The 16,798-nt window shown below is 38.5% G+C and overlaps 1 protein-coding gene and 1 non-coding gene across 2 annotated transcripts in view; both read left to right on the forward strand.

Moving 5' to 3' along the window:
- Positions 1-16,798, forward strand: part of Unc79 (unc-79 subunit of NALCN channel complex) — a 218,645-nt gene that overhangs the window by 112,914 nt on the left and 88,933 nt on the right. The window contains exons 17-22 of the mRNA XM_090344746.1: positions 1,768-1,908; positions 3,735-3,956; positions 5,678-5,905; positions 8,474-8,615; positions 12,695-12,774; positions 12,886-13,034. Of these exons, the coding sequence (XP_090200872.1) occupies positions 1,768-1,908; positions 3,735-3,956; positions 5,678-5,905; positions 8,474-8,615; positions 12,695-12,774; positions 12,886-13,034 (962 nt within the window). The remainder of the gene's footprint in view (positions 1-1,767; positions 1,909-3,734; positions 3,957-5,677; positions 5,906-8,473; positions 8,616-12,694; positions 12,775-12,885; positions 13,035-16,798) is intronic.
- On the forward strand, positions 9,446-9,581 carry LOC150054849 (small nucleolar RNA SNORA16B/SNORA16A family). Its single transcript, XR_016537717.1, has one exon. It is a non-coding gene; the product is annotated as a small nucleolar RNA SNORA16B/SNORA16A family (small nucleolar RNA).

The raw sequence follows: 16,798 nt of genomic DNA on the forward strand, positions 1-16,798 counted from the left end.
GAACCTGGGTCTTCATGCATGCTAGGCAAGAACTCTACCACTAGGCCAAATCCCTGGCCCTGGAAATGTTTTATATTTGGTGATTATTTAATGAAATTTATGAAATTGAATGCCCAACATGAGGTTTGGGCAGAAATGGAATATAGACTATTGTTGGATTTTTTTGTTATTGTGGTGGTGATTGTATTGCTTTTTTTGGGGGGGGGGGCATGGGGCTTGAACTCAGCCTGGGTGCTGTCCCTGAGCTCTTTAGCTCAAGTTTACTGCCCTACCCCTGGGCTCAGGTGTTGTCCCTTATCTCTTCAGCTCAAGTCTACCAGGTCCTTTTGTGCCCTGGTTGACTTTGAACTGTGATCCTCAGATCTCAGCCTCTTGAGTAGCTAGGACTACAGGTATGAGCCACAGCACTGCCGGCTGTATTACTTTTTTGTGTGTGTGGTGTTGAGGATCAAACCCAAGGACTTCTGAATCCTAGGTTGAGTTGTGTGATATATATAGCCTGTTTTTTTTTGCCAGTCCTGGGGCTCGAACTCAGGGCCTGAGCACTGTCCTTGGGCTTTCTCAAAGTTAGAGCTCTACCCCTTGAACCACAGCACCACTTCTGGCTTTTTCTATGTATGTGGTACTGAGGAATTGAACCTGGGTCTTTGTGCATGCTAGGCAAGGACTCTACCACTAGGCTAACCTCCCAGCCCAAGGGACATATTTTTAAAAGTCATATTTAGTATCCAGAATTTTATCTTTTTGTTCTCAAATAGATCTCCATGAAACAATTCTCATTTTAGAGAAGCTAGTTGATGTTGCATCAGGATTCTGTTGCACATCCTAGAAGCCATGCCATCTTGGGGTGAGCATGTGGGGATGTAAAACGGTCTCCACAGCACTAGGAAGTTATAGTACACAGGCTCTGTGCACTTGACTATAAGGCAAATCACTGTAGTTGAAGGTTTCAAAGCCAAGATTTCAACTAATACGTTGCTTGAAGTTCTACTAACTGTGAAAGCATTTACAGAGCGCCTGTGTTCCTGGCACATGAAAATGAGTTAAGTGGTACTTCCTACTTACTTTCTTCAAACAGCTCAAAGAATGAAATATCACAAAACGTGGTAACTGATGTCATAAAGTTCTAAGAAAGCATAGAAGGAAGCATTTATTTTGTTTTATTTTGTTTGTTGTTTTTGTTTTTCCTGAAGAGTAGCAGCATTGACTTAATTTGGTCTAGAAATACATGAACTTTTATCAGAGGGCAAGATTAGATGGAGTACTCAGAAAAGAATGGGGATAGAATGAAGGAGGAATATTGGTAGATTATGTTAGTGCAGGAGGAAGATGTGAGCTAAGATACTGGCATTAGGGATTGAGAGAAAAGACATCATCAAGAGAAGTTTTAATTCATTGAAAAAGCATGGTGGATATTGGGGTAGCAAAAGTAAAAACATGAAAGATAACTTTGATGGGGGAAAACAAGATGAGGGTGGGGGTGGGGGCGAGGGAAATGGGGACCAAGACATGTGAAAGGGTATCAATGTATGGGAATTAATGCACCGTCTATCTGGCAAATATCATGTAACCCTTCTATTAATTACAATAAAAATATATGAAAAAAAGAAAGATAACTTTGATTTTCTTGGTGTAAAGTTGTGATAATGATTATGTTGATTTTTGTAGGTTAAATGTCCTCATGTTTAATAGCTTAATAGTTAATAGTTTTCTGAGTTTTAAAGTTTATTATTTTGGGGGGGGGAATATGTACCTTTTTTTCTTCAGGTATTATCGGAGTTAGATATCACGGTTCCACTTCAACTCTTAATAAGTATGTTTTCTGATGGAGTTAATTCTGTCAAAGAACTGGCAAATCAAAGAAAATCAAGAGTCAATGAAATGGCAGGGAACCTTGCAGCTCGAAGGGTAATTATTTCTTGTTTCACTTGTTAAGCTTAAAATAAAATAAAACCCTGTCAGTTATATCAGGTCTGAAAGTATCATAAGAATTCTCACTAGGAATTCTTCATCACATCTCATTCCATTAATCTTCTAATAACATTAAGTAAGAAAACATTTAATTAGGATAGGTTTGTTATGATCTGTAATCAGTAAGTTACTGTTTATTTTCCTTTGAATTGTTTTGAAATTTAGCTTCCTATCATCATTGATGAAAAGACACCGAGTAGCTTTGGGGTGATATGGTGTGCTTTTTTGGGGGTGGGGTGGGGTAGGAGGAAAGTGTTTCTCAGTGGATAAGAATTCTATACTAGCTACTGCCATAGCAGTGTTTCCCTTTGGGAATGAGCAATTTGGATGAGTATTTCGTATTTGCCATGGTTTTGGGAAGACACAGTTAGCTGGTGGAAAACGAGTGATGCTGTCCCTATGAACCAGTTGAATACATTCCCTTGATTCCTTCCTTTGTGCATGAGGATAGTATGTAAAAACTGTAAGAAGTTTTTTGATAATCTTACTATGGAGCACTTGAGAGGACCTGAGAAGAAGACCTGAGAGTTTCTGCTGATACAGGGATTTTCTCAGACCATGAGCAGTTTTGGAGAAGTTGACTTTCACCTAAGGGTGAAACTCTGTAATTAGCTCTCAGCATCAGGCCTCTCCACAGACGATGCCCACCTGACACCAGGAACCAGAAAATCTTTACACAATCATGGGATCATACTTTATATTCAATGTTAACTTTCTATTCAAGGAAGTGACTTCCCATGGATGACATGATAAATATCCAGGGATTCTGATTCTGAATGGGTATTCTTCCTGTTTGTTTTAAAAGTGGTGTTTGTGGATCTTTGTGAGAGAAAGTAGAGTCATATACAGATATGTAGGCAGAACCCTGCTACAAAATCTATCCCTGGTGTGAGTGAAGATTCTTCCTGTAGTTATGGTAAAGGATTGATGAGGTACTCACAGTCTAGTGACAGTCCAGAAGGAAGTTACTGTGCTCTTAGGGACGAAGGAAGTACCACCAGGAGGGGCTGACTGGAAAAACTATAGAGTAGTAGAGACTTTCCCTGAGATGCAGCTCCAAAGCGGGGAGATGTCATGAGAAATATTCCCTCCGCTCAGCCTTCCAGCTTCAGGTCTTCCATTGTTGTTTCCCATTGACTAAACCCAAATGAACACCAGATAATAGGAGTCAAAGGAAATTCAGTCCATTGCCTCCTTGGGTATAAAGTAAAGGTATAAAGGAAGCGATGGCCTAGTTTGGGGAAGGGGTGGAGAATAGCAAATACAATAGGTTTGATATGTAGTGTTTTGTGATTATAGTTTAATCATTATAATCCCATTGGCAATTATTCCTTAATGAGTCATATCAATCTGAGATTTTGTGCTTATCATTTAAAATTTAGCTTACAGTGCTTCCCTCTTTAATTCCTCATTTTTTCTGGTTCTGGTTGTCAGTGGGTTTAGACAATCTAGTGTAACCTAATCAGAAATGTTTGATGGGATGAAAATATAGTCAAATGTTTTCATTTTTCAGCGAGCTAATGAATACTAGTTAATCTAAACTGTGAGGAACCTGACAACTAGTCTGAAAGTTTAGATGGCTTTGCTTCTTGTTTTATGTTTTGAGAATATACGTAGCATTTGGATGGAACATGGCCTCTGGGTATTGTCAAAGGAACTCAGTGTGATGGCTGGAAATACCTTCCATTGAGTCCTCAGCTATTTTGTATAGTCATTTTAGCTTTTGTGAATTTCTTCATGCATGTTGACATTCTTTCTTATAGGTGAGTGTTGCCTCTGATCCTGGTCGACGAGCTCAGCATAATATGCTGAGTCCATTTCATAGCCCTTTCCAGAGTCCATTTCGGAGTCCTATGCGTAGTCCATTTCGTAGCCCTTTCAAGAATTTTGGACACCCAGGAGGAAGGACTATTGACTTTGATTGTGAAGATGATGAAATGAATCTAAATTGTTTCATCCTCATGTTTGATCTTCTCCTGAAGCAGGTAGCTGAAGCATGAGCTTCCTTTAGATCAGAGGTGAAGAATGAGGCATTGGGTGGTAATTCTTTTACATGAACTGATATCTTCATTCTTTCTGAAGTGATACATCAACATTCAAGATGTTTTGCAGATTCCTTTGAGGATTTCCTGAAGACTACTTGTGTGGATATCTGCAGTGGTGTTAACATGAGAATGGATTTGAAGTTTAGAAACATCCTAGCATTATTAGAGTTAATTCTGTTGACTAAATTGAATGAACAAACCGCATAATCTTATCTTTGAAAAAAAAACAAACTATAACTCTGTAGTGATGAGGCTATTTTTAAAATATTTCGTAAATTAGCATTTGATTATTTTTGTGTATACAAATGTATGTCCTGGTCCTGAGACTTGAACTCATGACCTGAGCACCGTCCCTAAGTGGTACCAGTCTGGTACCACTTGAGCCACAGCTCCACTTCCAGCTTTTTTTTTTTTTTTGCCAGTCCTGGGCTTGAGCTCAGGGCCTGAGCACTGTCCTTGGACTTTCTCAAGGCTAGAGCTCTACCACTTGAGCCTCAGTACCACTTCCAGCATTTTTCTATGTATGTGGTACCAAGGAATCGAACCTGGGTCTTTGTGCATGCTAGGCAAGCACTCTACCACTAGGCCAAACTCCTGGCTCCACTTCCAGCTTTTTTTCTGGTTAATTACTCACATTGCATTACTTATTATAAATAGTCCCACTATGATTTAAGGCATATAGAAGAATATATATATAGAAAAATTTGCTGATATTCTACTAAAGGAGCAGGTTTTCCTTTTTGCTGATATATATACATATATATGAATATATATATACATATAATCCTCAATGTACCAGTGAATTCTGATTTTATTACATTGGTGATAATCTGCTGCTTTTATTTTGTGGCACGTATTTTTCCATGTGTATTCGGTAGGAGTCCTTTCAAGATGGTTTTTTTGGTCTTCTCTTCTCTTCTCCGTCCCTGTCTTTCTATCTCTGTGAATTTTTGTGTTGCTGGGTATAGAAAACAGGACCTTATATACACTAATCAAATACTTTACTGCTAAGCTGTATCTCCAGCCCTCCACACTTTCTTAATTTCTAGCATAGCTAGATGTGTTCCAGGCTCGTTTGTATATTTTTCTAGCCCTTGATGAAGTGATGCCAGGCATTTCTCCAAGGAAACCTAGTTTCTGACAGTGGAAAATAGTGTTTAGAAACCACAGTCAACACAATAGGTGAGGAGCAGGTTCTTTTTTTTTTTAAGTACGTAAAATCTGGACTGGAGGCATGATTCAGTGGTAAGAGATCCTGCCTTGCAAGCATGAGGCTTTGAGTTCACACCCTCGTGCTGCAAAAACAGAAAAAGAAAAAAAAATACATATTCTATTAATTGAGTAAAATCTCATGAAGCTATGGCTGAAAAATAACTCTTTTGAAAACCTAAATTTCACACATGATTCTTAAAAAAATTCCTGTTATTTTGACTTTTGTTTATATTATTTTTAGAAAAGCTGGTGGAAAGGAATGTATAGTCATGACCTGTAGACTATGTTAAAAGCTATATATAAAGGCTATTCTTTTATAATTTGATAACACTACCCGTTATTAAAAGTTATCTCTAAGTAATGTGTCAATAGAATATCTGATAAAAGGACCAAACTTCTTTTTTTTTTCCCTGTGTGTATGTGTATGTCCCTTTTCCATTGTCTTCTAGATGGAGTTACAAGATGATGGAATTACAATGGGTTTAGAGCACAGCTTGTCAAAGGACATTATTTCTATTATAAACAATGTCTTCCAGGCCCCCTGGGGGGGCTCCCATTCCTGCCAGAAGGAGGAAAAGGCAATTGAGTGTAATTTGTGTCAGTCTAGTATTCTCTGCTATCAGCTTGCCTGTGAACTCCTGGAGAGACTAGCTCCCAAAGAAGAAAGCCGGCTGGTGGTAAGCAGTTGCAGAAATGAGATGACTCATATATAGTAGTAATAAAAAAAATCAGTAGTTGGTGTAATGGGTCTTTCTCCGGTGTTATTCTGCATGCTGGGTTACCGGTAAGACTGTGTCAAAAGAAAGGCTTCTTGTTTCTGTTAACTCAGGCTCCTGGAAAGAGATGGAGCCACATACAGAATTCTAGTAAGTGGTTTGAATTAAGAGTTGTAGCAACTTGATTCATTATTCTGTTAACACATATGTATATGTGTTATATGGCATCATCTTCATTATCATAATTACTTTAGGTCTCTACAAATGAGCAAGAACATCTGATAATCTGTTCTTTTTGTGTGTGCTTTTTTGAGTTTGGTTTATCTCACATAACATGACGATCTCCAGCCAGCAAGCTTCCTATAATGTGTCATTTTTTTTTTTTACAATATCACTCCATAAAAAAGGAAAGAAATAATCACAAATAGGGAACAACTGAGCCACCAAAGCAATCCCCATTGTCCATATGCTTTTCATTTGTCATGGGCTCAAATAAATTTGTAGCTAGGACTCAAGAATTTGGTTTTTCTCTCAGATTTGATGGGAAGAGGTGCTCAATAAAAGCATTGCTGTTTGAATTTCTAGCAATCGATTATGGATAACTCCTGGCTTTAATTGAGGGGCTGGGAGTTTGGCCTAGTGGTAAGAATGCTTGCCTAGCATGCATGAAGACCCGGTTCGATTCCTCGGTACTACATACATAGAAACAGCCAGAAATGGTGGTATGGCTTAAGTGGTAGAACTCTAGCCTTGAGAAAGCCCAAGGACAGTGCTCAGGTCCTGAGTTCAAGCCCCAGGACTGGCAAAAAATGTTTATAAAAATGCCTAGTCTTGGGTGGAGAGAGGGAAATGGGGACCAAGACATGAAAAACGGTATCAATGTATGTGAAGTAATGCACCTTCTATCTGGTGAATATAATGCAACCCTTCTATTAATTATAATAAAAATATATGAAAAAAGAAACTAATACAAAAATACCTAGTCTTCTTATACTTTGATATAAAGCTGTGGCCTTCATGACTTTATAAAACAAAATATAAAGCAAATTCAAGAGGAGGATAAAGTACTAAATTTAAAAAAGAGGACTGTTTCCACTGTGCACTGGCTACCTTAGCGGTTTGATCTTCCTCCTGGGTCACGAGGAGGACAACAGATTGAGGAGAGGATGTGAAGAATTGCTGGCAGAAGGCTCAGTCTGGTTTGCAAGACAGCTAATACCAGTCAAACCACACTGGAGGACAGTGCCAGAAATGTGGGTTATTAATTATATGTAGAAAAATCCATATGCAATAAACAACTTCCTCCTGTATGAAATCTTATGAAATTCAGTTCATAGTTTGATTTAGTGTCTTGTTTTGGAGTGGCCTACAAAAAGAGCCAGCCTCAGTAAAACTAAAGGTATTTTTTCAGAGCCCTGTCAGCTTCCATATGTCTTCTTTATCCCATCAGTAATTGTCTCCTCTTGCTCTGTTAAGTCTTGAAAAAATATTCATTCATTAAATAATTAGTTATAAGAGCATTTCAAAAGAGGATATTTGGATATGAAACCTGAAAGAATAAAACATAATAGCCAGAGTATACATAATAGCTAGAGTATTATACACAAACATACACACAGTAGAGATACTTAATGCTCTTTTAAAAACATTTCCACCATTTTGCAGTTTATTTGCATGTATAAACATAACATGTTGCATGTAAAATATAAATATACATGTGACTATGTAATGTTAAGCATTTACATTATTTTATAACCAGTCTCTAGGACAGTTAAATCTCCCAAATCCAGAACTCTGTAGCTGTTAAACAAGTTTTTCAAGTTCTCTTCTCAACCCCTGCCAACTAGCATGCTATTTTCTATTCTCGTGCCTTTGACTACAGAAAGATACACAAGTAGATACCTTATGTAAGTGAGATCCTACAGTGTTTGTCATTTGTGACTGGTTTATTTCATTTAACACAGTGCCCTAAAATTTCTTTCGAATGGTAGCATATGTCAGACTCTTTTTACTTAAGATAATATTCCATTGTGTAGATAGACTTTTTGTGTATCTATTTGTCTGTTTATGGACTACGTTACTTTCCTTTAACTCAGGTATTATTTACATATTATATGTTACCGAGTTAGCCAGACAACCAGGGTTTGCATTTGAAGGTATCTCTATGAACACTGTATCCCCTCCTAAATACATTCTGTCATCGAGCAAAATATGCATGGATGAGAGTCTACTGGCAAGTGACATAATAACCTTTGGGAATAAAGCAGAAAGTGGGAGAACAGGGTGTACGATTGGACAATGATTTTCCTACCTTTCCATATTTATTTCAAGCAGAAGGAAATCTGTCAGCCATAGCTGATATAGACCTCTCAGTACCACTGAGGCAAGCTCAGGCCTTCTAAGATGTGCCCTCTGGCTCAGCACAGGCTGGATGGAACAGGCCATGATATATACCTTTGTTGATCTAAGACAGAATTTTTTTATGGCTCTCGAAGACGGCTCATCTGGCTGTTTATGTATTTGTTTCAGGAGCCCACAGACAGCCTTGAAGACAGTCTCCTTTCTTCCAGACCAGAGTTCATCATAGGTCCTGAAGGAGAGGAGGAAGAGAACCCAGCAGCCAAGCATGGAGAGAATCCAGGCAATTGCAGTGTGCCCACGGAACATGCCGGTAGGTGAATGTGGCTGTTGGGGAGTGTGCAGTGTATATTTTCCAGTTTGCGTTGCCTAGGGCCCAGTATTCAGAACCTAGATTAGATTCTTAGTGTATGTTTGTGCAGATGAAATTTCCCACCAGTAAACAGCCTCTCATCCACTTCCAGTGGCACACAGTTTCCTGAGTGTCTCTCCGGCAGCAGGAGTTTGTTTTCATTAGGCAGGGTATTAGTGGCTATTCGGGGGCTAAGACAACCAGAGCAGGAAAGTCTATGAGACTCTTATGCCAGTAAACCACTCAGAAAAATTCAGAAGTGGCACTGTGGCTCAAATGGTAGAATGCTAGCCTTGAGCAAAAGAAGTTCAGGGATAAAGCCCAGTCGAGTGAAAGCCCCAGGGCTGGCAGAACAAAACAACAACAGCAAAAAACCATCAGAAGTGTAGGAAGCTCACATAATCTCAACACAATACACTGTATTCTCTGTGTGAAAGTAGTTGTGAGCCCAGGCTGAATGGCTACAGTGACGGATGATGGACAGACTTAACCACGCAGGGAATGTGGGCAAAGCAGTGTTTTTGACTAGACCAGGGTACTTATGTGCCCTGAGGGTGTCTAGCTGTCACCCTGAGTAGGTGCACCCTGTATACTCCTGCTTGAAGACACCTTGACCCTTCTGGTTAGCAATGTCAGCTTCTTTTTAATTTATCCATAAGCTCTGGGTATGTAAACTGTAGGTAACAAGATGGTAGGCTTGGTCAAGAACTGTTTTCTGATTGTTGCAACTGAAATAGTTTAAAAGAGTTCAGCATATAACCCCATGTGCTTATGAGACAATAGCACTCTAGGGGGGCCCTCATCGAAGCTGCAACTGCTTCCTCATAGCTGCTGCGGTCAAAAAGGTGCCCAGAGTAAGTTTTTTCCTTGACGGTCGCCGTTCTGTTTGTTGTAACAGATCTGCAACATTTTCAGGAAAAGACAATTGCAAAAAAAAAAAAAACAAAAAACAAAACAAACAAACAAACAAACAAAAAAATAGCACTCTAGGAAAAATTTGTACACCTTTTAGAAAACCATCCATTATTCTGAAGCATTAGGCTATCTTGCTCCATGGAAGTCCACCAGAACCAGAAAGCTGGGATTTACAGCATCTCTTTGGTGAATAGCACACATTCTTAGGAGGCTATTATGGGGGATTCATTGCAACTGCTGAGTGTTTTATTTAGACCTATTACTACAAAATTCTTAGGCACAACTATTGCTCAGTTATAGACCATGAAGTGGCTAAGAGCCTGAATACCATAGCCCACACTATTTAACACCATTAAAGCAGACATTAAAGAATACCTAAGGTGGTGTTTCATTGTTTTCCAGTATATCTGCTTGGAGTAGTAAAAGCTCTGTGCTGCTTTCTATGGAATTTTGTTCATTGGCGTGATCGTTCACAGTGGGGAGATGCAGGAAAATGTGCTAAAGACCTGGCAAGAGTATCCCAACATGCCATATTTCATAAGTTGCAGTTTTGGCTTGTTTTGGTTGCACAGGGAATTGAGCCAAAGGTCTTTTGAATACTATGGAAGTACTCTGCCCCTTCAGCTGTACCCCCAGGTCTTTGGGGTATATATATATATATATATATATATATATATATATATATATATATATATATATGTATTCATTCAGTCATGGGACTGGCTTTGAACCCTGATCCTCAGATCTCAGCCTTCTAAATAACTAGGATTACAGGTGTGAGTCACAGTGCCTGGCTCATATTTTGTTTTTGAGATAGGATCATCATAATTTTGCTCAAATTTGGCTGTCATCTTGAAATCTTTCTGTCTCTTCTTACCTCCTCAGTAGCAGGGAATACATGCATGTGCTACCCTGCCTGATTATATATTGGACGTTTTTGTTTTGGCCAGTTTTTTGGGCTTGATCTCAGGGTCAGAGCTTCTTTTGCTCAAGGCTAGCACTCTATTGAGCCATAGTACTACTTCTGGCTGTTTCTGTTTATGTAGTACTGAGGAATTGAACCCAGGACTTCATGTATGCTAGGCAAGCACTCTTCCACTAAGCCATATTGGATTTTTAAGAAAGAATTTCTTTAAACAAAGTGTCCTGCAGAGAAGAAAGTTAGACTGACAGCACAGCACACATACCTGCTTAGCAAGTGTGAGGCCCTAAAAAGAAAGTCAAAATCTACTGATTTAGTTCAGCTATTTTACTTAGCAAATAAGAAAATAAATCCTAAATTGATTATGTGATGTGCACATGGTTATGTAATTCATGAATAATTTATATTTTATCATTCATATGCTTACAAATAAAATAATTGAGCTTCACTCTCTACCCTTGATTCTGGGCTTAACTGGGATGGGGTCTGGGAACTGGAAATCCAAATGCTGTACAATTTATAGAGGCAGGAGTTGGGGCTGGAACCTGTTTATCCTGATTTACTTAAGAGTGATCTTGTTTTGGGACTAAAGTTGCTGTGGCCTAGATTTAGACTTAAGGTTATATAGATTTGAACCCTGTGAGAAGTAAGGACTTTACTTAGGATCCAATAAGCAGGTTTATTTCTATATATCTCTCTATGTGCGAAATATATAGTGGCATAGTATTTGCATCTGAGCTATGCACATTGTCTCATGCATTTAATTTTCCTTAGGTTGCTTAAATAATCCAATGAAAATGCTTTATTTTATGTTATGTTGTTTTTGTTCTGTGATGACGAGGATGGTCCCCAGTTCTTGCTCAGGCTAGGCTAGAGCTCCCGCACCATATCCTGGGCCTACCGTGAAAAAAATCCTACAGTTATTCTAAATCATTTATAGAACAATGACAAGAAAATTGTCTATATATGTTCAATAAAGATGCAGTTATTTTTCTTTGAATGCTTTTTAGCCTCGGTTGGATACAGAAGGCCAGCCATACCATTTTCCTTGCTGAATTATTATAAACTCTATTTAAAAAAAAACAGTTGGTTATTCTCACTCAGACAATAGCTCCTATCACAGCATTGGGCATTGGCCTGTTTTCATTCTTTCTTTCTTTCTTTCTTTTTTTTTTATTTTCTTGCAAGCATAGGCAGCAACTGTCTCTGTTGAGCTGGCCTTGGTACTGCACACCTGTAATCTCAGCACTCAAGAGGCTGAGATGAAGCAGATCACAAGTTCAAGGCTGGTCCAGGCTACCTATAGAAGAGGTCCATCTCAAACAGAAGCAGACAACACTCTGTCTCCTCAGAGGAGCTTCTGTTGACTTTCTTCCTAGACCAGTGTTCTTCATTGCTCAGAGCCTTAGCATTCCTTCTGGTCTGTGACCTTCAGGAAACCGTGTTCCCCTGACATCTGCTTAGTGCGTTCTGTGTCACTCTACATGATTTCCTTCTTTCTGCATCTTGTAGAACGCTGCATTTTTTACAGCAATTAACTATGGCCACCATATATATAAAACATTTGCATTGAACAAGATAGAATCAAGTACGGATAACAAGCATTTAAATGCCTGTGAGAGGAAGAGTCCCACCAAGCAGACACATTATTTCAGACATTTTGCACTCGTTTTGACACCTGGTTCACTTGTATCTTCTTGTCTCTAGCATGCTTGTATGTACGCCATCTCCCTGTCCCACTACAGAGGTGAAACGATTGCAGGTCCTCATGAGAAAATGAAACCCAGTGGTACTCTCATCCGAGTATAGTCATCGTGTTCAAAATACGTTCATTTTGTGTTAGTCTGTGGGAAAATTCCCACTTTCAGTGCTAGTCATCTTACACGCCTCTCTTTAATATTTGTTTGTTTCTATTTTAGTTACAAAGCTTCAGGTCATTCTGGTAGCATAAGAGCTTCCATCCTCAGGAACACACGTTTGGCTTGAGGTAGCTCAGAGAGCCAGGCATTAGAATAGGCAACAGTGTGAAAAAGGGAGGCGGACAATGCTACTTCTGAAGGTTTCTTACACTTGCCTCATAGCAGGATATTTGCTAATACATTCGGTATCTATTTGGGGGATTTATTTTTCTCTGGTTTCATACCTTGGCAGATGGTGGGGGAAGAGGAGTTAAGCTAACTTTTGTGTAATTATTTCTCCACAGTAATAAAGAATGATACTGAAAGAAAATTTTGCTACCAACAGCTTCCAGTAACATTAAGACTAATATACACTATTTTCCAGGTATTTTTTAAAAAATCTTTGAATATTTGGCTTGGCAGTAATACTGCTTTGAAAAATCCAGTAACTGTGTGTGTGTCTATGTGTGTGTGTGTTTGTTTTTGTTTTACATAGGAAATGGCTAAGTTTGAAGAGCCAGACATTCTTTTTAATATGCTCAATTGCCTGAAGATTCTCTGTCTGCACGGGGAGTGTTTATACACTGCTAGAAAAGATCATCCTCAATTTTTAGCCTACATTCAGGACCATATGTTGATTGCAAGGTATGTCTTGCTAACCTTTCCTTTTTGGTTACACTTTAGGCTTCAGTTGTGAAAATTAAAATCAGAATATGACTTACTATAGTTCATTTGAGCCATTTTTCACAGCTAGGAAAGCTTAATTTGTTGTGGAAACAACATTATTCTGAGTATGCCGATATGAAAATAATAATGTTTATTTGCTAGATTCTGTAAAAATAAATATGGTAAAGATTATTTTATGGCTTTTGGTTATTTGAGGGGGTAATAAAATAGCATACCCACTGGATAAATTTGATCAAAGTTAATTATATGTATGTATCAAAACATTGCAGTGACAGCTTTTTACACAGTTAATATTTGTTATTAAAAGCCAAAATAAATATAGTGAAAAGAAAGGTTATGGCAGACCCTATGAAATGTCAACAGATAATAAGTTAATAATTATCTAGGTAACAATTTAGTTATTTTCCTCCCAGATCTAGAGCTGTTAATAAACATTTAAAAATCCCACCTCATGGGTATATTATATATAGGTTTATTTGTGTATTTGAAAATGGGAAGGGAAAATGGGGGGAGGGAGAGTGGGAGAAAAACACAGGAAGGGGTAACAACGTTCAAGAAGTAATGTACCCACTACCTGATGAATGTAACTGAAACCCCTCTGTATATCTCCCCAGCAATAAAATAAAATTGAAAAAAATCCTACCCCCTATTGTCTGATAAATTAGTTTTAGAGACATTTTGAGAAGAATAATGAAACACCACCCTAGGTCTATAGTGTTCTCTACCTGAGAATCTTAAGATACCTGTTATAATCTTCCTGGAAATAAATCTGAAAAATATCCTCATTTACATGTAAGGGAAAGGGTGATTCATGTATGTTTTGTTGAAGCTATCTCCTGTTCACTTACCTTGTTTATTTATTTATTTATTCACAAAAGATATACAGTGCTTACCATATACATTATTATTCTAGGTGCATGGGAATTTGCAGTCTAGTTTGGAGAAGAATGAATATTAAAATATACAGAAGATGACCACAATTTTTATTATTTCAAGTGGTCTACTTTTGAGATTGAAGGAGGAGAGTAGCTTTCATAATAACTTCAAAATATGAAAGTAGCCTTAAGGTCACCATGATCAAGACACACCATTCTGTGCGTGTACAAGTCTCTGTTAATCTAAGGGAATATGATTCCCGGCTAATTTGCATAGTTCCCAGATGAGCAGAGACATTTCTGGATAAATGATTAAGGAAAGACTCAGCAGAGATACTGCTTGAGTGACGATTACAGTCATGAATTGGCATAAAGATTTGAAATAGGATATTTAGTAGAAAGCAGGAGTATCAAGAACAAATGGATTAGAAGGAAGAGAAGAGAAATGGATAAGGTTTACTTAATAATCCCAAGGTTTTATTTTGCATCACGGCGCAGTTTTGGGAGAAGGAAAATAAAAGAGGCTAGAGAAATTACATTGGGACTCAAATTTTTACACTTAAGGTTCTTACACTTAAGGTTCTTTTATGAACCTTAAAAGAAAAGATACGTTCGTTAATGATATTTGGAAGTCTCTAAAGGATAAAATGATAAGCAAGGTCAAGATTGAGCTTTGATTGGAGAGAATATCAAAAGAGCCACTTTCAAAAGAATGCAAGGTCATATCACAAGGATGGAAGGTATATAGCACAGTCCTTTTTTTTCTGAAAAGTTTCTTATAAAATTATGTAAAGGCAACATTAGATACTTTAGGGGGAAGGGAACTAATATCAAAGACTTGTAGGATAGGGAAAACTTGGATATATTGATTATCAATGGAAAGGACCAGAAGAAAGGGCTAGAAAGAGATTAGTGGAGCCAAGTTCTGAAAGGCAAGTGAGTGTAATCAGAGAATAAAGGATGGAGCTTGGTGCCAAGGGATGAGATTGGAGGATTATAGTTAGATTAGGCAGGAAAAGGCTGTGACATCCTTATCTCCAATTAATTATTTTCTCTCCTCCCCAAGAAAAGCTGGAAATGCAGCTGTGGCTCAAGTGCTAGAGCACTAGCCTTGAGCACAAAAGCTCACAGTGACAGGGCTCTGAGTTCAAGCCCCAAGACTGGCAAAATAAAATAAAATAAAGGGTAGAAGAGTGGAAGAAAGTTCTTTTCTTTGACAGTGGATAACTAATGAGGAAAACAGAAAGAAGTGTTAAGTGGAATTTAACAGATGACTTACACTTTAAAATAGGAATGGAAAGGAAAGGGAGAAAAGAAAGGAAGAGGAGACATAAGGTAGAAAGAATAAGAGAAGAGGAAGAGAAGGAAAAGGAAGAGAAGGAGAGACACACCCCTGTGCACAAGGAGGTGGGAGCTATATGAGATCAAGCTTGATCCATTAAGTCATTTGCAGACCTTGTAGGAAGGGGAAGACTGAAGACAGTGTACTGTGTAGGAATGGGCGTTAGGTCTCTAAATAGATGTTACAGCTTTCAAAAGAAAGAAGTTAGTGAGTTCCTGGTAGAAGCAGTGGGGAGCAAAGGTCATTCTGAGTTAGTGTAGACTGTGTAAAGATATACTGAAAAGAGCTCAGGGGAAATGGTGTTACCAGAATAATGTCAGATTTCACCTAAGGTGAGTGAAAGATGTTGTATTCATTATCCAGAGATGCTGTAATAAATTGCTATAATTTGGTGGCTTACCACAGCAGAAGTTTATTCTATCACTATTCTGGAGGCCAGAAGTCTGAAATCCAGGTTATTGGCAGGTCCGTGTTCCCTCTGAAGAGTCCAGGGGATGATTTGAGACATTTGTATATGACTGCATAGCTCATTAACAATATAGGTAGGATTAGACCCATGTTTCTCTGACTTGACTACTTAGATTTAAGCATAGGACATTGAATTTTTTTTTAATTCTGAAGCTCTGGTAAATTGGGCCTGGGTGCTCTCTCTGAGCTCTTTAGCTCAAAGCTACTGCCCTACCCCTGGGCCTGGGCATTGTACCTGAGCTCTTCAGCTCAAGGCTACCACCCTACCCTTGAGCCAAGCCCCACTTCCTGTTTTCTAGAGGTTAATTGGAGATAAGAGTCTCAGGTCCTTTTGTGCCCAGGGTTGGCTTTGAACCTTGATCCCCAGATCTCAGCCTCCCGAGTAGCTAGGATTATAGGCGTGAGCCACTGTGCCTGGCCTCTGGTGTGTATTTTGACTAACAAGCAATGCCAGGGGCTTGTATCTCCATATACTTTGCAAAGTTAGTTCTGTCCATCTTTCAGTGATATATTATCAGCATCTCTCTCTTTCTCCTTCCTCTTTCCTTCCCCCCTGTCAATTTATCTTTTTCCCCCTCTCCCTTCTTTCAGCTTCCTTATCATTTAGCCTAGTTCTGTCATGACTTTTTAAAAAATGTACTTTTATTGTCAAGATGATGTACAGAGTGGTTACAGTTATATTCATAAGGTAATGAATACATTTCTTGTCAAACATTTTTACACCCTCCCTCATTTTCTCCTTTCCACCCACCCCTCCCAAGTTGTCAAGTCATTGCCAGCATATTGTCTTGAGAGTATTCCTGTCACTGTTGCACTGGTTTACCCTTTGTCCTTTGTCTCACCGTTTTGTTGTTCCTCTTTCCTTCCCTAATAGAGATAAATGAATATACAAGGTACCAAATGAATATACAGGGTACCAAAATCAAATACAGTGACAGCAGGGAATAAACCAAAGAGGGGGGAAATGAAAGAAAAACAATAATTCCATACCTTGGAGTTCATTTCCCTCAGCATCAGCTTGTATGGTGTTATGTTCT

Source organism: Megascapheus bottae, chromosome 14 (assembly GCF_031878675.1).
Source record: "Megascapheus bottae isolate mThoBot1 chromosome 14, mThoBot2.hap1, whole genome shotgun sequence".
Classification (NCBI taxonomy): Eukaryota; Metazoa; Chordata; class Mammalia; order Rodentia; family Geomyidae; genus Megascapheus; species Megascapheus bottae.